General features: G+C 37.2%; 3 protein-coding genes across 9 annotated transcripts; 2 read left to right on the top strand and 1 right to left on the bottom strand.

Annotated features, from left to right (window-relative positions):
- Window positions 1–3739: 3739 nt before the first annotated feature.
- LOC113770454 (bidirectional sugar transporter SWEET2) lies at window positions 3740–6667 on the top strand. 2 transcript variants are annotated; one of them, XM_027314908.1, is made up of 7 exons: window positions 3742–3992; window positions 4867–4903; window positions 5074–5290; window positions 5382–5540; window positions 5630–5749; window positions 5895–6031; window positions 6310–6667. In XM_027314908.1, the coding sequence occupies exons 1-6, from the start codon at window positions 3932–3934 to the stop codon at window positions 6006–6008; spliced, it is 708 nt and encodes a 235-aa protein (XP_027170709.1). In that variant the 5' UTR covers window positions 3742–3931; the 3' UTR covers window positions 6009–6031; window positions 6310–6667. The 2 variants fall into 2 exon arrangements, with proteins under 2 accessions (XP_027170710.1, XP_027170709.1); XM_027314909.1 differs by lacking the exon at window positions 6310–6667 and having other exon boundaries at window positions 3740–3992; window positions 5630–5715; window positions 5895–5994.
- Window positions 6668–9176: 2509 nt separating this feature from the next.
- Window positions 9177–10202, bottom strand: LOC113770706. Of its 2 annotated transcripts, XM_027315260.1 has the most exons (3): window positions 9583–10202; window positions 9370–9461; window positions 9177–9275 (listed from the first exon to the last, which is right to left on the bottom strand). In XM_027315260.1, the coding sequence occupies exons 1-2, from the start codon at window positions 10099–10101 to the stop codon at window positions 9405–9407; spliced, it is 576 nt and encodes a 191-aa protein (XP_027171061.1). In that variant the 5' UTR covers window positions 10102–10202; the 3' UTR covers window positions 9177–9275; window positions 9370–9404. The 2 variants fall into 2 exon arrangements, with proteins under 2 accessions (XP_027171061.1, XP_027171060.1); XM_027315259.1 differs by having other exon boundaries at window positions 9177–9461.
- A 3363-nt stretch (window positions 10203–13565) lies between these two features.
- Window positions 13566–20468, top strand: LOC113770711 (protein FLX-like 1). Of its 5 annotated transcripts, XM_027315267.1 has the most exons (8): window positions 13566–13799; window positions 14388–15054; window positions 15137–15300; window positions 15526–15626; window positions 15762–15906; window positions 19418–19516; window positions 19669–19844; window positions 19972–20468. In XM_027315267.1, the coding sequence occupies exons 2-5, from the start codon at window positions 14450–14452 to the stop codon at window positions 15855–15857; spliced, it is 966 nt and encodes a 321-aa protein (XP_027171068.1). In that variant the 5' UTR covers window positions 13566–13799; window positions 14388–14449; the 3' UTR covers window positions 15858–15906; window positions 19418–19516; window positions 19669–19844; window positions 19972–20468. The 5 variants fall into 5 exon arrangements, with proteins under 5 accessions (XP_027171068.1, XP_027171070.1, XP_027171069.1 ...); XM_027315269.1 differs by having other exon boundaries at window positions 15765–15906; window positions 19669–20468; XM_027315268.1 differs by lacking the exon at window positions 19669–19844.
- The last annotated feature ends 221 nt before the right edge of the window (window positions 20469–20689 follow it).

The following is a 20689-nucleotide window of genomic DNA, read 5'->3' as shown; positions in this document are numbered from 1 at the left end:
ACTTCTCTTGAGGGAGAAATTGCACTTTATATTCCCTCCGTTCCACTTTGATAATCTTGTTTTTCTTTTTCGTCTGTCTCAAATTGTAGTCCACGTTCCAATTGAAGAATGTAGTTGTATTTTAATTTTTCTAAAATGCCCTTATTTAATGTAAGTTGTTGTTACTATAAACCTACCCCATTTAATGAGAGTTGATTCTTTTTTTACCATCAATTCAAGTTCACATAAAGTTGTACTCTATTTAATGTGAGGGTATTTTAGAAAAATAGCAATCTAAATTTACTTTTCCAACAAAGTTAACTATTTTTTCTTAAACTGTGTGAAAAAAGAAACAGGACTATCAAAGTGAGACGGAGGGAATAACATTCTTTGTTTTTATTAGATTGTGCTTTTTAACTTCTAAGCATGGTACAGTATTCTGGGAATTAACAACGTGTGTGTCAATGAGAGATATTAAGATGTGACTAATGATTTTGTGTGACAGACCGGAAGATGGCATCTCATCGATCACTTTGCACGAAATATGCCCAGCAAAATGCATTTTTTTCAAAGCAGCCAAACAATAGTAAGTGGCTCAAGCAACGTTGTCGGCCGCGATTTGATCACATTTGCAGGTCGATTTGAAGCCTGGAAGAAAAGCACATCAGAGCAGGTGATTGATTATGGCAGGCTTTCAATCTTTAATGTAGTCCCATTTTATAGAAATTAAATTCTTGCTTCTGTCAGCAACGTAATGGGATCAAGTTAGTTAACCTGGGCCCTGTTTGCATCTTTAGTTTTTTGGTGAGTTTTTTTCTACAAATTTTTGAATAATTTTATCTACAGAAACCCAAAAATTTGATAATATTCCTTCTAATCCTGCAATTGCCCCCTCTAAAAGTGTTAAAACTTTTTGCAATTGCTCTTACCTTTTCTAATGGAACCTTGAAACAAAATATACTACACAATGTTACGATTTTTTTTTTCTTACTAATGTTTTTGATTATGTAATATTGAACTTTTTTAGGTGTTCAATAATATGAATTACAAGCGCAACAAACATCCCTTTAACAGTCCAATTCTGTTGTATATTACTAGCCAAGTTTAGACACTAGATCTTTACTTCTTGTAGTTTTATGCAATTTTATAAAATAACATGACCTGATAACTATTGCAAATGGTTAATTACTAGTATAAGACTTTTTAAAAAAAAAATGTAATATTAAATAAATTAATTGGTGTACTTATAACAAATATTTAGTGATACTAAAAAATTCTAGACCAACACATTTTAAATTTAGACTAACATTAGCATTGCACCCCGGGAACAAAGGTCTAACTCCGCCACTGCAGTCTCCATTCATCGAATAGGAGCGATGAGAGTAACACTTGATTAGACTTGGAGTTGAAGAGTGCCCTTTAGATTTGAGAGTAACTTCCGCCAGTTTTTCCTTTTGTTTTTTTTGGGTCAAACACATAGATACACACACACGCGCTAAACAATTTAAACCGTGACAACACGCGGGAAGCTAATTTCCCTAATGTCTTCCTCCAAAAATGGTGGAAACAAAAGAAGGCATTACATCAAAAAACTGTCAAATCTTAGTTCCCGTGCTACTGCTTCTTTTGCTAGAGCATCAACAAACAGCTAGATTCTCCTCTCCATATTTAGCCACAAAACCTTCAATCAGAAGCCTGATTCACCTATGAACCACCATTAATTTTTTCTCACTTTTATATATATCCCTTGCCTTTCTTGATCTTACAATCTTAGATTAGATTAGCCATGTGTTTATGAGGCTGAATTACTGGGGGGTCTTAGGAATGGCCATCAAATTTCTCCTCCTCAAGTTCTATTCATTCATTCATTCCCTCTGTTCATCTTAGACTAGATTAGGCATGTATTTATGACGATTAATCACTTTGGGGTTACATTACATGTAAAGTCATTTGAAACGTCTTTTTCTTAATTATACCTACAGCCTAATAGCCAGCCAGTCAAATGAAGAGCACAACTTTTACGGATAAGGGGCAGGGACGGACCGGACGGTCATTAGAAGGACTGTCCCTGCACAGTTCATGGCCAGGATTTTGCCACAAAAAATTGTATGGTCTAGATCACGTCTTGAAACTCGATTTTCATAACGTGTGTCATAATGTGTGTGGGGTCCATAAAATTTTGTTATAAAATTACATATTATGCAAATAAAATTATGCTGTGTGCAAACAAAGTTATACTACGTGTAAAATGCACAAAACCGCCCTTGGTCCAACTTTTACGGGCTCCTCTCATCACATGAGTCAAACCTTGCTTTCTTGTTTCAATTTGCTTCGTCCCAGCTTATCATGTTTTCCAAAAAAATCTTGACCCGCACTCTAGCACGACCATTCCAAAAGAAAAGCCTAGAGACCTCAGAAGAACTCGGGAAGCTTCAGTCCTATTGCAATGAATAGTTGGCATATTTTCTTTCCTTCTTTCTTTATTTGAGAAGAAAATTGTAGCAGTGGTTCTCTGATTGCAGTGAGGCAAACTCGATGGCATTGGCTGCCAATAGATCAGATGCAGAAATTTCTACACAAAAAAGAGTTATAATTGAAAGTGCAGAGCATTATTTATTGACAAAAATAATAAGGTTGAGGATATTATAGATGTCAATTGAGTGTTTGGAAATTCTCTGATTTGCATAGAAGACGGTGGTATAACTAAACATATCTTGGATTGGGAGGAACTTTTCTTGCATTTTGTGAGTTGTTCCATATTTTGGACAGGGCACAAAAGATGCCCGACATCTAATGCTCTCAACAATTTTCTGATTTTAAGAATGAACTTCTTCCCTACTAATCATATTAGAATTCTTCTATTGCGTGCCTACTCTTGGTTTAGCGACAATTAAAACTTTAACACTAAAGTATCTTCAATTCAAAATTTTATCCTCACAAATGATATCGTAACCAACTCTCTATACAAGGCTTGTTCTAAAAAAATCCAACTCTCTATATTGATGGGAGGTTAAGGGTTCAAATCTTGCCTTCTATCAATATGCCTCTATATAAAGGTTGTTCTAAAAAAATCCATATGAGTGCATCTGATCTGATAGTGGTTCAATCCCTATTAGATTTCTCCGACTCAGTTGGACCGTCCCTTAGAGTAGGTTCCCCAGTAGGAGTAGGAGTATGAATAAATTGGATTAAATATGTCATTACGTTAAAAAAAAAAAAAAAAAATCGCTGCTTTGTTCTGCTTATCATGTGCTCACAAGGCACAAAATAAAAAAAAAAAAATGAAAAAGTATGCAAATTTTCATTTATATTCTTCTTGTCACATGAAACCATGCTACGTGGAGGCTCCTTATTAATTTTCAGCATGCAAGTCCACTTTTCCACCGTTTACCGCCTTTATGGCGAGATGTCACAGCTTACCAGCTGGCTTCAGCTAGTCGTACACATTATTCTGATTTCTTTCTTTTATAAAAAATTGCTAATGCCTTGTGAACCAGAAAATATGCTCTATAGGAAATATAAGGATATCTATTTCTTTTCCTTTTTTAATTTTTGTTTACCAATTATTGTATTTTGTGGTGTTGCCAAAATTTGTACTACTAGCTGTTTATCTAGGTCCATTCTGTTTGAGAGCCTAAATTTAATTTTAACATAGTCCTACGACCATACGTGAAAATTATCAAATTCGGACATTTTCTCCCTCCCATCGGGCATGAATATGCTAGAATTATTCCATAAAAGAGTTTCGGCCGAGGTAGACTTGAAAAGAGCACAAACGAAAAAAACGTGCTATAAAACTCTCTCGAAAACACTCTTCGAAAGAGAGAGACACAAAAAGGGCAGAAATAAAAGTAGGCTGAGACTGAGAAAGGATTCTATTTCTTGATTTTGATTTGTAGTGGTGGAAACTATATTGGGTTTTTGTTTTTTCAGTAAAAAGTTGCAATCTTTGATGGTTTCTCTGGCTTCAATTCAAGTTCTTGAAATTTGTAAAGATGCAGCCGGAGGTGCAGGTATCTGCCTTTTATCTGTATCTCTTCGTTTCTCTTCTTTCTTTATTATTTTGTTCAATTTTAAACATTGCATGCAAGTCACATGCTAAACAGCTCAGAGATTGAAATTCCTCGTTGCTGCTCATTGGTTTTCCGTTTAGATGAAAGTGGCCTAATATTTGGTTTTGCTGGTATTAAGATAAAAAAAAGGATATGTTAATTGATAATTGCATGAGGATTTCTTTCAAAAATTACCCTACTGTTCTTCCTCTTTGGTTGTTCTGTTGGCAGCCAATCTTGGCTGGTGCTTAAAGGGAGAAGATAATTGGCTGAAAACGAGCAAAAGCAGAGACGTGTTGGTCTTTATTTGCATTGTTGGTCAAATTCAACTGAGTTTACCCTTCTTCAATTTCACCTTTTGGTTTGCGAGTGTTTGATATGCAAAGTCCTTACGTTTAGGAGAATCTGATAAAAGAGTGAAATAGAAGATGGTGAATAGAGAGTTGTTGCTGCTGAAACCGGGAGGGAGGTGAGGGGGGGGGGGGGGGGTGCGGTGGGGGAGTAATTTGTTGTTGAACACATAAGCTTGGAAGTCTACATCAATTGTGCTGTTGTATTTCTTTATCCTGTTTTGCTTTCTGTTCATTGTCAAATCAGTGTAATTCCTAGCAAATTGTTCAGCATAAACTTTATCAAAACTCAGGGGGCTTGTTGCAGACTTTTCTGAAATAAAAGACGTGTTTTTCAGAAGACGCATAATTGTTCTTATTCCGCACTTAATTAGCTCTGCGAACATCTACATTAATGTTTCGGTATTGCATACCGCATTTGATTTACTAAAGCGATCTTAGACCTGATTGACGTTAATGTTTTACTTTCTTGCTTCTTGTTGCAGGAAACATCTTTGCTTTTGGTCTCTTTGTATCTCCCATGTGAGTGTTGTCCTTGATCTTTTGATTGTTGTTGACAGAAAATTACTTTCACTGAAAATATATTAGATAAATTATTAATCATCAACCAGCCTCTCTCTGACTGAAAATCTGTACAAAATGGAAAAGTTTTGAGTTCTCATTTGTTGTTCGGTTTGCATCTTTATATCCAGACCTACATTCCAAAGGATTATAAGGAACAAAACAACTGAACAGTTTTCTGGGTTGCCGTATATATATGCTCTCTTGAACTGCTTGATCTGTGCCTGGTATGGCTCACCTCTGATTTCTCTGGACAATATACTGGTTACCACGGTCAATTCAGTTGGTGCAGTTTTTCAAGCAGTCTACATAGTCCTATTCATAGCATATGCTGAAAAGGCTAAAAAGGTTAGGCACTATTCATTTACTAAATAGTGTTCTATTTTAAATCCACATTCTTATGTTTTCAATTAATGCTTTGTTCACATATTGGTTACAGCTAAGGATGCTTGGATTGCTGCTAGCTGTTTGCAGTGCATTTGCGGTTATTGTACTTTGCAGCCTGCTTATAGTTGATTTTGAAGTTCGACGTATCGCCATTGGTTTTCTGAGTTGTGCTTCCCTTATCTCGATGTTTGCATCCCCACTGTTTGTTATAGTATGTCAAACCTTTTATTTGAGAAATATATCTTTGATTACTTGTTTAATAATGTTCATTGCTTTGTCCTGATCAATGTATTTCTGCAGAATCTTGTGATCCGGACAAGGAGCGTTGAATTCATGCCATTTTACCTCTCCCTTTCCACCTTTTTGATGAGCACATCCTTTTTTCTGTATGGCATCTTTAACTTTGATCCTTTTGTATATGTAAGTTACATTAATTCATACCATTTCACTTGATTTCATGCTTTGGTATGGGCCCATAGAGTACAACCGCACAACAAATAGGGGAATTTTTCTTTCCAATCTTGTTTGCACCGTCACCCTCAGACAGTTGTTGACTGAATTACAGGTCCCGAATGGAATAGGGGCTTTCTTGGGAACTGTGCAACTAGTATTATATGCATACTACAAAAGTGCATCTGAAGAAGACACTAGAGAACCCTTACTAGAGTCTTGTTCATAAACATGGAACAGATATACAGTGAGGTACATAAATCTCTGCTCCATAAGTACTCTATGATGATTAGGCCTTTCATTGCCTCTTATGCTGGTGAATTTGATTTCTGAACATGGCGTTGATAGTTGTCTCTGCTTGTATCCCTAAAAATTTTTTTATACATATTAGACTGCTTTGTGATTGGTTCAGAAAAGTTTGTGTTCGTAGTTTCTGTTTTATCCAGAGGAATCTTTGATGTCTGTTTGTACAACCAATATGAGCTGATCTTACTGCTCTGAAATGCTTGAATTGTGCTATTTTTTGTTAGGTATTTCTTGATGATCTACACCCTGAATAACACTTTGCATACCTTCAAATCTCTTGAAGATTGATGAAAGTTCCTATGCAACATTGCTTTATGAGCTGCCTGCAACCAATCCTAGTCACATCCCCATCTTAGGTGGTCTCGAGAGTCTGGGTGAAGGATCGTTACAAATATATCAACACTTCCTGGTTTGTCTGACGTTCTGGTTTTCATGGTCTTCTTTTGCACTGAGCCTTTTTTGTTGTAATTATTACTACTCTAAATGAGCATTTCAGTAATCTTTATGTACATGATTAAGATTGAAGCTGTTGTGTAAATTCATCCATTACAAATTTTTGAAAAAATTCCTGTTATCGGTGCATTTAGTAGGTTTGCAGAACATCATAGCGCAAGTATTTGAGTTACAATTCTCCCACTGCCCAACAAAATGACCAAAAATACAATCCAGGTAAAAGAAGAAATGAAGAATGCCGGTAGCGGTGGGCTGCTATTTTGTCATGGAGAGAATATTAGACTGCATAATTAGAGTGGCTACCCCAACCGGCCTCTTGACCTTTTATGCACACAAGATACTTTTTTTTTCCCCGGAAACGATAGATGATTTTATTAGATTTCTGTATGAACTATAAGTAGTGAGCAAAGGCTCCATTAGAGCTATACAAGTGCCTAAAGGCACTGAGGAAGTAACCACTCCTCATCAAAAGACATGCTTAATGCATGATCACAAATGTTGGTTGTTCTAACACTAATTTCATTCCTAGCTAGAACATATGAGCATCTCACAAACATTGAGCTTAGATCCTTAACATACTGTAGATGAGAAAACAGTCTCATATCTCTAGTTTTGTTGGTTTCTGTCATCCTCATCAGCTGCCTCTGTGGGATTCCTACTTCAATCCTCCTCCACTGTTGTTCCCTTGCTTTGATCATAGCAACTTTGAGAGCCATAGCATTATCCATCAGGCTATTCCCTCCACTGAATTCCTTTAGCGCCCACTAAGCCACCAACTGATTGTTTCTAGCCATTGCGTAGATACCAACTCCCATTTGACTGTCTTGTCCTTTGAGTTTTGACAGCAAAACTGATGTGGATTGGGGTCTCTTTGTCTCTGCAATCTTCCTGTGTTGCCCCAGCTGCTATTGTTTCTGGCATGCTCATCATGTTCTCTTTTGCATTTGCATCCTGGAATTCTAACCACTCCATTTGAGCTTTCTGAATTATCTTGATTGAAGATCTCCTGTTTTCCTTAAAAACTTTCCCATTTCTTGCCTTCGAAATCCGCCAAAGAATGTTTACAGTTAGTGCTATAAGTTCCATTCCTTCAGGTCTACTTCTGGCTTCTGTTAGAGTATTCCACCATCTTTTGAAGTTCCCGCTTTGGTCTTCAATTCCATTCCATTTCACTGGTGATAGATTCCATACTTCCTCAGCATTTCTGCAATGGAAAAGTAGATGCTCCACAGTTTATATGTCTTCACCACAATTTCTTCATATTGGAGACCTCTTCTTTGTCCTGCTGAATAGTACCTCGCTCACAGGCAAGGCGTTGTTCAAGCACTTCCAGATGAAAATTTTCAGCTTATGCTTTACATTGAGTTTCCACAGATGATTCTCTTCCAAACTTGTCTCATCTCCTGATTGTCCTCCTTGCTTTTGACCGCCTCCCCTACTTATTGAGTTCCTCACACAAGATACTTGTAATACCACCTGTCTGGGTAGACTACTGTACCATAAGGTTTCTCCTTTGATCGTTAAAAGTTTGTGCAATATTGTCTTTATGCTATATGCATTAGAAGATAGTACATTCAATGGAATTGCAACATTTCAATGCATAATTAAGGGCTATGGAATAGTACAGGGTTCAAGTTTTCTCCATGCTGGAAAACAGCATCAGAGCTGGATGATAATTGAACCTAACATCGATCATAGTTGTACTGCTATCCACTTGGTCTGTTGGTTGAACAAGTGGCTGTGACAAAATTCGCCTGCTCAGGATTCGTTGTTTGGACGTTCCTAACAAGTGGAAGCACAACCGTTCTCACTTCTGCATTCTTTGGGGTTTTGTGCATGAAACTAATGAAAACGAAAGTCCGTTCCTGGGTTGGGGTTTTCTGGCATGTATTAATGGTGCAACTCAGCAGGGGAAAGCATGAAAGAAAGTAAACTGTAACAATCGCAAGAATTCAGCTGTAGGAATTACCACTAAATTCACATTGTGAAAGTTACTTGCATTTTCCCATTTCTTGTAGAAAGGAGTGATTGAAACTGCAAAGGGTCTAATCTTACAGGCAATGATGGACAAGCTTGACATCAGAAGGTGCTGACCTATTTGTTTTACTAAAACGCGTATGCTGATTGCTGAAAGAGTCCTGCTTTCATTTATCGACTATCTCTGCTGATTAAACTTGCATAGCATCGGTTGATCATGATATCAATAAAAAATGTCTGTCTAAGTAATGTGATAAAAGTAGTAATAAAATTATAGTTACACTTCTTTTCTCTTGCTGGCTAATTATACGTTTTTGATATTCGTGAGATGCAACGATTGCCTAAAGCACTGACCACCGTATCTCTATCTGAAACAGGGAGGTAAGAACAAGAAAGGTACATTGTGCTGAGTAAAGCCAAAACAAGATCTTCATCATACAACTATTTCAAGTTTAACATCCTTCTATGTCAAAAGTCAATCCATGAAAGATGTGCTCTAGAATCAGGTGGGACATAGGATTGCAAATGCATAGTGCCCTGTTGTTCTGCACAATTAATGAAGATGGTGGATCATTTGGCTACGCTGATGATATAGATGCTAGCAAATAAAAATTAAGTAAAGCCAACCAGGGAATAAATTGAAAGGAAGAACGTCCAGCGCTAGCTAGTTTAACCAACTTTTATGCGAAGTCTTCTTTCACATTTTTCTCTTACGGTTTCAACATTTTTAGCACCCAAACACACAGACCTCTCTTTAGACCTGTAGCAAACAAATTGCAAACTTATAATCTAAGATATAAGAGCAATTCATCATATCATAGTTCACACAAAAACATTATAAACAAAAGTTCAACCCCAGATTCAAGTGTTGGGTATTGACTGATATCTGTTACAGGAAGTCCCTCAGAGTAGTTCTAACAGAAGCAGATGGTCTTTCCTGATCACCCTGTCACGAATACATACACATCAATTTAGACGGAAATGAGCCTAACTTAGGCCTGCAAAAGATCCTATCACAAGTCTTTCAAAATCTATACTCAAGAGAGTTTATAATCAAAGATGAATACCTGAAAATCATCAATACTTTGAATGTCACCGTGCTGATCAAGTGGCCTTCCTCTTTCATCATAGAGAATAAGCCCACTAAACCTGGGCAACTCACACTTCTCCCCCATCAATATAGGCCTTTGCCACACCGCAGAACTCGAATTATGACTCAACCTTCCCAAATTTTCTTCACACTTTTCCCCTCCGACCACCGGCAATGGTGCAGCTCTCTCTCTCTGACTTCCACTTAATCTTCTTTCTTCCAACTTGCTCACACCACTCCACCTCACCGAACCCATCAGCAACTCCTTCACAGCTCCCCATTTTTTCATCTGTTTCTGATCAGACCGCTTTGCTTCATCTGTTGCTTCAGTATTCATGCATGGTTCTTGATGAACTAGTCCACTTCTTTTAGCCCTCCTCTTTAGGAATGTGGCAAAGCAAACTCCAATGACCAGAAAAGCAGTGCATGCAAAAAATGCTACAGCTTCTTGGGTTGATAGCTTCCACTTATCTTCTAATTTCCATAGAGCTTCCATTGATTTGAGAATGATTAGAGAATTTCCTTTTTCCCGACGTGAAATTTTGGACAAAATTCCAAGGGAAAATGTAGCGTTGTAATGCTGAATGTTTTGCAAGGGTCACGTGAGAGTCACCGACAGATGGGCTTGGGCCGTCGGTCTCTATATCGTGGGCCATACATTGAATTTTTATTTATTAGGAGCCGTTATGCAATTACTCACCGTTGAAGTCGGATTGATCAATTTCACGGGAAACTCCCTATTAGAAGTAAATAAAGACATCAGCTACTGTGTTTTACTAGTATACATTTGTATTAGACTATTAGAATTCAAAGCAACAGTCATGTTTTTTAAGTCAGTTGTCATTTCTTGTTGTGATCAAGCAATATTCTCTAACCAAGAAATCTTTCGCTCCCCAAGTACGCTACAAATTAATCAACCATTCAATGCATTCCCTGTCTTGATATATAAACATAGATTGTAAAGAACAATATAGAAAATTCAGATGCAAGCATTCTTTTTTTTTTTTTTTTCCAGCAACGATAAATTGTATAACGTACTCTATCCTAATCTAGGGGGAGGAGGAGTCTAAGAGGCTTGTGTTAGGGGCTAGTGGGTATACAGATCCAACTAGACCAAGGGAGTGCTATGACACTATCCTTAGATTTTTTTGCTGTAGGTGAGGAGGGACTCGAGTCCCTGATGGCCACTGAGCTTGGCTCAGTGGTTAGATGCAAGCATTCAATTGTACCAGAGATTCATATGGTCTGGCTCAGTGTTTAGATGCAAGCATTCAATTGTACCAGAGGTTCATATGGTCCAAAAATTTGCATTTATATCAGGCAAAACCAGTCCATGTTATAGCATTGGATCTTTCAAGAACTTCATCAGTGTTCAGTTAGTCCATACTGATGAAACAACCTTGGAGCACTATACAAAATGTACATTGCATGATGCAGCGGCAACCATATCTCAAACTTGCTGCCCTCATTAACATCAGATGTGAACCTTGTCAGAGTTAGGAAAATGATTTGGTAGTAAAGAAGGAAGGGGCTCAACAATTGCAAGAAAATTGTTTTCTGAAATTGGAATAATGTAGACAATCAACACCTTCTTACACAATCATTAAAAATTGGAATAATGTAGCCCAATTCTCATGCGTAGAATGTGCCATCTATATACATAAATTCAAGTGTACAAGGAAATATTTTTACATAAAAATGTTTCAATGTTACACCTCTTTAATTGTTGAATAGTTAGCGTTTGTTTAATAAAAACTAAAATTTAAAATCTGAAATCTGAATCCATTCACTTATTGAATTGTTAAGTAATAAATTTGATACATTTAAATATATATATATATCACATTAAGTGATAAGCGAATAACTTATCACTTATTTTTTAAAGCAAGTTTTGTTTAGGAAATTCAGCACCATTTAATTAATTCAAATATTCAATTTTTTGTTATCAAATGCATATGAACATGTTAAAATATGAATTTATTAAGTTTAGGTGTTAAATTGGGTTATTAAACAGAGTCTTAGTACTTCAGGTCCTCCTATTATTTCAAAGTGCCCCAGTAAAAAGAAAAAAATAGAGATGTCAATTGGGTTTTGGCAAATCTAGACTCGACTCAAAAATTATACGGAATTTTCAATTTCAGGCTTTTTTTATTTTTGGTTAAAATTAAAAGGTTTAAACTCAACTCACACTATTATATGAGTTCCGAGTTCAAAAATTGGACTCGACCCATGTTCATAATTAAAAACATTATTATATATAATATATATTATATAATTATGAATTAGTATAAATTTATACATATGTGTGTTAGAGGTGGCAAAATGGGCGGGATGGGCGGGATTTGCTTGGGTTTGTGATGGAACCGAGTCATATGGGTTTGGGCCCAACCTTACCCATATGTGTTTTGGGACTAACTTGGGCGGGATCACTTTGGGATGGGTTTAGATTGATCCCGCCCAATACCCAAATCTATTTTCTACATATTTTTTTTCCTTTAATTCATTTTTATTTTTTATATAATTTTAATATTTTTGATTTATTAAATTTTTTTTAGTTTTATTAAATAAACATGCAAGTGCTTTATACTCAGGATTCCCATAAAAAATTGGATTAACAAATAAAGGAAAAAATAGATATACAGTCATATTCCAACATATATCAAGATGGCCAAGGTACTTAAGGTGTTGAATATTTATCCTCATCATTGTCCAAAGATGACAGGTCTAAATTGACTGAAATGTTGAAAATTCTTGTGGATAATGACTAGGAAAACTACTAGATTATATTCTCTAGTATGACTATAAAAATTGTTAAAGATAATTTTTTAATCTAAGACTCCGTTTGGATTGGCTATTTTTTCAAAAAATAAGTTTTTCAAATACAATGTTACAGTAATATACAATAACTCAAAAAACATCCCATCCATATTAGTATATCAAATATTTCAAAAAAATTTTATAGTAAAAATTTTTCATATACACTGCTATAATAAAATATTTCAAAAATACCCCCCAAAAATAGCTAAACCAAACAGAGCCCTTGTTATTTGAGCCCAATGGGTACCCAAGTATTTCCCAAGTATTCCCATCAATTAATGGGTACAATTGGGATTTGTCCCATTTTAAACCCAATATCAAAATCCAATACCCATCCCGCCCAAAGTCCCCATGGGCATGGGTAACCCATTGGGACTTGGGACAAATTGCCACCTCTAATGTGTGTATCTATATATATATTAATTGGCCCACCCAATTGAAGCATAGACTCGGCGGGTTTTTTTTGGGTTGAGTTTGAGTTGGTTCAACTCTATTGACAATCATAGAAAAAGAGAGAGTGACATATAAGATCGTAGCTGAATTGAATTTGAATTAGTTAATCTTGAGTCCAAACGCTAAGGCCCATTTAAAAGGATCAAGCCAGGACTTTTCTGATATCCCAATTAAAGTCCGATGCGTTGCTATGTGATCTCTCCGTTTCAGAACAATGCTATACTGTATTAGAAGCAATTGTTGCAAAAGAAATACAAATTAGTAGTATCTTTTTTCTTAAATTTTATTTACTTTAGTAATAAGCTTTTAGGTAAATTACTCTTTTTAAAATATCCTTTTCTAAAAATAGAAGTTTAACTTTAAGTAAGAAATTTTATTCTAATGAGTTTAGTTAAGGATCCAATATTTAGAGATTCTCGATTCAAATCTCTCGACTCTTTCAATTTTCTTAAACCTCATCTCTCCCAAAAGTTTGACCGGTGGAGTTCGTGACTGCCTGAATTGGGCTGGTAACTGAATACTCTATAATTTTGGCGGAACTTGGACTTGGCGGAACTCTAGTCCAAAAGTGGGCCTTTCTGGTCAGGCCTAATCTGCTAAATAAAGCATGGGTCAGAAAGCCCAAAGAGCGGCATAGAAAGATTAAGAAAAGAGGAGGCAAGAAACAGCATGAAAACAGAAAAGAAATGGGTTTAAATGCTCATCAAGAAAAGATTAGTGGGGGCAACGTTGATATTCAGGGTAAACTTCAGCAAAGGTTTGGTGACAATTTCATCAATAATCAGTAGTTAATACTGGCCTGAACCCAATTGCCTGGGGTTTATACTTTTGATTACAAAAGCAAAAATTCCAGTTTCAGTTTGCTCTTCCTTCGTCTTTCTCGCAAGCCCCATCATCAATTCCAGGCTTTATAGCTAATAAAAGGTTAATCATCAGATTACCACTTCTCCCTTTTCTTCATTTTTCTATCCTTTTCTATCTGTATCCCTTTTGCGCTCATCTGCATATCTAGCCTTGAATCTGTCTGCTGAATTATCTTTACAGTTTTACTTCTTGATTCTGCTGTTAATTAATCTAATCTTATACTGGATTTTCTTTATGTTCTTGGAAAGATTTTGACTTTTCCCCCCTTTTTTTTTGGGAAGGCTGCGTTGGCTTGTATTAATTGCATATATTCTCCATGTTTGATGGTGTAGAATCTTGATTCTGTTCCTTGGTCTGATAATGTCTTCTCAAATTATTGACAAATGCATATTTTTCGAAGATGGTTTTGCGTTAAATTCAGACTTTAACCGTTCTTTGGCGTCAAAGAGCGAAAACTTTGACGATTGTTTATTGACTGGAAGATGACATTTGGGAGTTACGATTGGTTTACCAGAATACCTGCTACTAGGAATTTTTCCAAGCTTCCACAAATTTAAAAGAAAATATTTAGCTAGTGATAGCTTTGGTTTTTTATTTATTCAATTTGATTATCCTTCATATGCTGACTGGCAAATACTTGTGCATCAGTGCCTAATTTATCCGCCATTCAGCTAGTGAGTTTTTGTAAGTAAATCAAGTGAAAAAAAATAATGGCTGGAAGAAATCGTGGGCCTCCTGTGCCAGTCAAAGGTATTGCACATGGTGGGATGCTTCCACCTGTTCACGAATCTCCTCAGTTTGTGAGAGGCCGTGGGCCAGTTCCTCATCCTGCATTGCTGGAGGAAATGAGAGAACCACCGATGGGTATGGATCCTAGACAACTTCTTCCTCACCCTGCTATTATAGAGGAGAGATTGGCTGTTCAACATGATGAGATTCAAGGTCTGCTGATTGATAACCAGAGGTTGGCTGCAACACACGTGGCGCTCAAGCAGGAACTGGAAGTTGCACAGTTTGAGCTTCAGCGCACGCATGAGTATGCAGGTTTATTGCATGCAGAGAAAGATATCCAGATGAGAGAACTTTATGAGAAGTCTGTCAAAATGGATAGGGATCTTCAGGCGGTGGATAGCATGAGGACTGAACTTATGCGAGTACATGGTGATGTTAAGGAACTAACTGCAGCAAGGCAAGAGCTTACAGCTAAGGCTCAATTGATGACTGAAGATTTGGCTAGAATGACTGCTGAGTTACAGCAGGTCCCTGCGATAAAGGCAGAGATTGAAGGTTTGAAACAAGAATTGCAGCGAACTAGGTAGGAACTTATGGTGCGTTTTGATTTATCTTTAGACTTTGCATCTGGATTTTTACTTCTTTCTTTCTTTCTTGGTTTTTAGGACTGCTATTGAATATGAGAAAAAGGGGTATGCAGAGAATTATGAGCATGGTCAGGTGATGGAGAAGAAGTTAGTCTCAATGGCAAGGGAGCTAGAGAAACTTCGTGCAGAGATGGCAAATGCTGAAAAAAGAGCTCGTGCTGCTGCTGCAATTGGGAATCCAGGTACCTGTGGGTATTTTATCTTGCCTCGCTGATAAACTGTTAAGCAATGGGCATATGAGATATGTCATCTGTTGCATTCACAAAAAGTTTAAATCTTGCCTCATAACTTAATTGGATGGGATTTTATAGTATGTAAAGAGCTGCACATCTAAGTTCTGAAAAGCAGCCTCTATGAATATTTTGTCAGGGGCCTTACATTTTATGAGTTGAAATATGCAATTTCAGGTCCAGGTTATAGTGCAAATTACGGCAATGTGGAAAGTATTTATCCAGTAAATCCCTATCCTGCTAGCTATGGCCTGAATCCCATGAATCCCATGCATCCTGTAAGTCCTATCTCTGGCCCTCTCTATCAAACACAAATACAAATACATTCTGTACGATAAAAACGCTTCCACTAGGCAGGGCTTCCTTTGAGGCCCTAGACTTATAGTACCTCTAGGAGACTAACATTTTTATGGCAGGTGCAAACTCCCATGGAAGGTTATCCTCAATATGGACCTGGACCTGGTACCTGGGGTGCTTATGACATGCAGCGAGCTCAAGGACCCAGATAAATAAGTCCATGCTAGACCGTGACCACTTATTTTACCTTACTAATATCTGGTACTACAAATTGGATATTGGCTTGTGTTGGATATGCTGTGTCATGATAGACTTCTTAAAGTCATGTTGGACATCTTTTTTCCTTGAGCAAAAGTAGACATTTTGTATGATTTTAATGCTATGTCCTTGCAAGGAAAAGTAAAATGTTGGTTTGTCCTGGCATATATCTACTGGTTTTTCCCATTTGTTCAAATAATTATAAGTTTGTCTCTGTTTGGGAACGTACGATGTACTGATGTGAGCAGCAGATTGTGCGATTCATATGTCTGAGAGCATAGAAAATGTCCTAGATGCTAGTCATTTATATTTAAGTTGGTGCTATGCCTTATTTTCTTCCATTGCTAGGACCAGTAGGGCATTCCTCCTTGATGAATTGAACTACGATTTGAAATGAGTAATAGGTAGACACAATAGCTTATTGGGTTTATAACATTGCATCCTGTAGGCGTCCTGTCTATCAATACTGGAGGTTATATCTTGTCTCCTTCATGTAGTAGTTGAAGTGATGAGATGGAGAAGGTTTCTTTTTAGGTTTCGACAAGCTTCTGACCCTTATAAATGTAGCTTTTGCTTCCAAATTCAAGCAAAAACTAGAGCCTTATCAGTTTTTTTCTTATAGCTGAACTTGTGGAATGAGGGCTTTTAGTGGAGAAGGAATTTTGAATATCTTAGACTTTGGTGCATTACAGATCTGTAGGCAGGTCTGATTTATTCTGCATACATCCTTGTATGTTGGTTCCATGTTTATGTATTCAGGAGGGGGGCCGCTGGGGTGAGGGGGGTGGGAGGTGGAGGGTGAGTGTTGGTTTGCCTGGTTCTGAGTTTCTATAGAGCTTGCAGCTTTTTGTTGCACCAAAGCTCTTCAGCATTCTTGTTATATTTGGCTTTCTATCTTTAACTCTTTTCGGCGGAATTGACTGTTCTAAAGCAGGCAAAGTCGACTCTGTGCAGTCGATGTTTCTAGCTTTTGATTTGATTGCTCAATGACTAGTTGGGATATGTTTTGTTCTGGTGATATTGCCGTTTCTTGCTCAGTGAGGAGTATTAATTGTCTAGAGGATAGAGTGGATTCTGTTTGGTGTGGAGTCATCTGACTACAATTTAGTTTTTAGGTTTTATTTTTGTTCTTTCTACGTAAATATATTTATGGGCGCTCTATATCTATTGTCTAAGAACAGATTTTCCCCCTATTGATGTGCCTTTGTTATAGAAAATGTTGCTCAAAAGAAGTCGAAGGTTAGGATTGGCTTTTTGGGATGAGTGTCAGAGTATAAAGTGGAGTTGAGCAAGGCCTCTGCCCTCTAGTTTGCTAAAGGATAAGCTTCAAAACATGATCTTTTACTTGTTGAGCTAATCTTCCTGGTTGGCAACACTCTTTCTCCCTCTTCTCTCTCTTTCTCATTCTCTCAACTTCAAGGCCATAGTTGAGATAATCTTCCTGGTTGACAACACTCTCTCTCCCTCTTCTCTCTCTTTCTAATTCTCTCAACTTCACAGCCATAGCTTGAGAGGAAAATTTAGTGTAGTACATTCTGTTAAAAAAAAAAAAGATTCTCTTAAGCCAGCCGAATTTTTATGTGCAAACTATGCTGCATAGCTTTTGGGACCTGCAAAGATATGAGAGGAATAAGAATAGTCTTCTAACATTTATGTTCTCTTTTTTCCTTTTGGGGGGAGTCAGAGGAGGGGGAAGAGGGGGTGGTGGTGCAGGGTTTTTGTTGGATGTAGCATTGGTAAGTGAGTCATGAGTATTGTCTGTCTTTAGTCTAGGATATGTTGGTTAGGCTTCCGATGAAAATGTACTTCATGATGGGTCCTTTGGACATAACATCAGCTGTTAAGGAATCATAACGATTGCTCAAATCTAAACTGTTGAGAAGACATGTTCGATTATGGAGCTGCAAGATGAATTTCTCATACAAGTAAGTAATGTGATTGCCTCTGAGCTCATCATCTTGTTCCTTTATTCATTCTGTTGGTTGTTCTCTTAAGCATACATTAAAATGTGAAGTCTTTGATAGGCTGAGTTACATCTTCCCTTCCACTGATCTAGTAGTTCACTCAGAGTTTATGTCGTTCCCAGCAATTTTCCTTATGTAACATCTTTCAGTGTTCGATTATGTCAAGAAATTTTTTATGTTGTGGCTATCATAACTTGTAAGATCTTGTGTATCGGACTTATTTAGAGATTCTTTCTTGCTGGGAACAGATTTTCAATGTTGAGGCTTCCCATATAGCCACTGTAAGTTATCATCACACTTTTGGCTTAATGTCTGGTTTCACCGACTCACTCCACGTATGTACCATGGGCTTGTGTCCCTTTGCCCCTTTGCCTTCACAAGCATCAGCAGCGATCCCAATGCTCCTATGCTACTGGTGTTGCTTGATTTCTACTATGTGCTTTGGGTGTTAAAAATAGGTTTAGCTATGACGTGGCTGTCAGACTTGAGCTAAGGAAATCAACAGAACATTTGCGTGCCTTTTTGTTTGCAACTAGTACATGTCACGTGTACATTTATTTAGGCACGTGTACATTTCTTTTATTTTATTCCAACCCTAAGCATTTCTTCATAACAACCTATCACTTTGATCTAATCTTTTGTTCAGGGTCTGCCGCTACTTCTGTACGATGTGTATAGACATTTCATCTTCTGCTTAGAAACATATCGTTCTAAAGATATCTTTCTTCCTATTGTAATGCTGACAGTCTTAAGAGAACCAGAAAGTGTCAGACAACAGTCTGAAGATGGTGCACGCTGAGATTGGATGACTGGCAGCTTGAAATCACCTCCCTAAAGTATAAACACATACTACTATGATGATTTAGAATGGCTGAAGTGCAATTGAAGTTTTTCCACTGTGGCATTTATAGATTCACAATATGGATGCTTAGCTGATTGTTTATTGCTTTCAGATTTTGATGTCATTTAACTTGGGACCTTGATCTGATGCCTTAACTTCCAATTGTTCTCCATGAATTGGTAAAAGATGAAATGCTTTTCCTCCTCCCAACGCAAATGAGCTATTGGATTTTGGCCAGCAAAGTTATTAAATGAGTGAAGAAAATCTAATGGTTCTAATCACTAGATTTTTTCTATGCTATCTGTTTGCGTGCTTATGTGTTGGTTACATAGTGAATTGTGAAGTGTTTAGGGAGGCCCAGTATTATAGGATTTTTGTCCTGATAATTAGGTCAGGTTATGTGGTTCTGTAGTTTCCTTGCAAGGCTTCACAAGTGCAGGAGCATGCTCGCTTTCCCTTGTTGGTTTTGGACTTGGCTAGTTTACTATTCCATAGTCTTCTTCATTAATAATTGGACTTGGTCCTTCATTCTTGTTTCAATCAATGCAGACTACACATCTGATTGCCGTTAATTTTGTTTTCCCAGTTAGCAATTTATTTATTTATTTGTTTTTTTTTTTGTGTGTTTGCAAAGAATTTAACATAGATGAATCTTGCTGGCTATTACTGTGGTATGTTTGACATTGAAATTGTCATTCTTATTCTCCAGGTTGCAAGAGCTTGGAAGTGGGAACTTCCCATCTCTCCTGCTTGATTTGTTGATTTTTCACTTCACAAGGGATGTTCTTGCTTTTTTGTAAATTTGAAGGTAATACTTACATAATAGATGTCTTAAATTGAACAATTATGTGTTGTTCTTGGACTAGAAAAATATTAAATAATTCTTATTCATTTCCTCCTAACTTAATTATGCTATGAGCATATTCACCTGAATTGCCTAATGTACTGGTTACTCAACAGGAGCTTGTACTGGATAATGTACATGGGGTCTGAGCTGCCCTGAGGGTTGCTAAACGAACTAAGAGTCTTATGGTCTTATTTTACCTAAAATGAAGCGTTTTACACCTACCCCTCAAAGCTGGAAGAAAGCTGACAATCTGTGATCTGGAACAAAGAGTACCAGAGTACTTCATTACGTAGTTGAACTAAGATTTACCTGTTTGAATTCATTAACATATTTCTGGCAATTTGATTCATAAGGTTTACAATGTAATTGTGATCTTTTAAAGAAATGTATGGGTTGGTATCTGTTTACTGTGGCAGTGCATGGCTTGGGCTCAAAGCAGTATGGATGATGCTCTACATGAAAATGTACCGAGAGGCTTGAACGCAAGAGGATCATTTTGCAAGAGCAGAAACAGATGATAATCTACCTCGCAAACATTCAGCTCCCCTTCAATCCCAAGGGTGCATAACTTGGCATTACTCGGGCTGAAACGTACAAGCGCATGCTCTTTGTAAAGGGGAGTGGATACTTCAATGGAATCTCTTGTTGTCAAGTCTTCAGTACTTGAATGCGAAAGCAGCATGATCCATAATGGTTTTAGGTGACAGGAAATTGTATTTGAATGGTAAAGACCGAGATTAAACTTGTATGAGAAGATCTGCCATTAGGGTTGGTCTCATGTATTTGAGCTGGCAGTTCTATTTGCATTTGGTGCATTGGACCCAATTTACTATGTGTACTCGCAATCCTTGCCAGGACTTTGTTGTATGAAACTTCGAAGAAGTTTAATAAAACAATGAAAATTTTTATGCCAGGGACTCTTTCAGAAAGTTTTCAGCGGTTTGGATCGCTGAGTCCTCATTTTTGCCTGATATAATCTGCTGCAACGAAGCTGTTTTGTCAATGATGCAGAGGAGGGGGAGGGAAGGGAGGGGTGGACGGGGGAGTTAACTAGGGAATAGTGCGTTCAATTAACAAGCTCTAGGGAATAGTGGTTTTGATTCAGTTTTCCCTCCGCTTCTTACATTTTAAAAA

This window comes from Coffea eugenioides, chromosome 5 (genome assembly GCF_003713205.1).
Source record: "Coffea eugenioides isolate CCC68of chromosome 5, Ceug_1.0, whole genome shotgun sequence".
NCBI classification, from domain to species: domain Eukaryota; kingdom Viridiplantae; phylum Streptophyta; class Magnoliopsida; order Gentianales; family Rubiaceae; genus Coffea; species Coffea eugenioides.
Note: the sequence above shows the minus strand (reverse complement) of the source record. Positions and strands in the feature narration are given on the sequence as shown.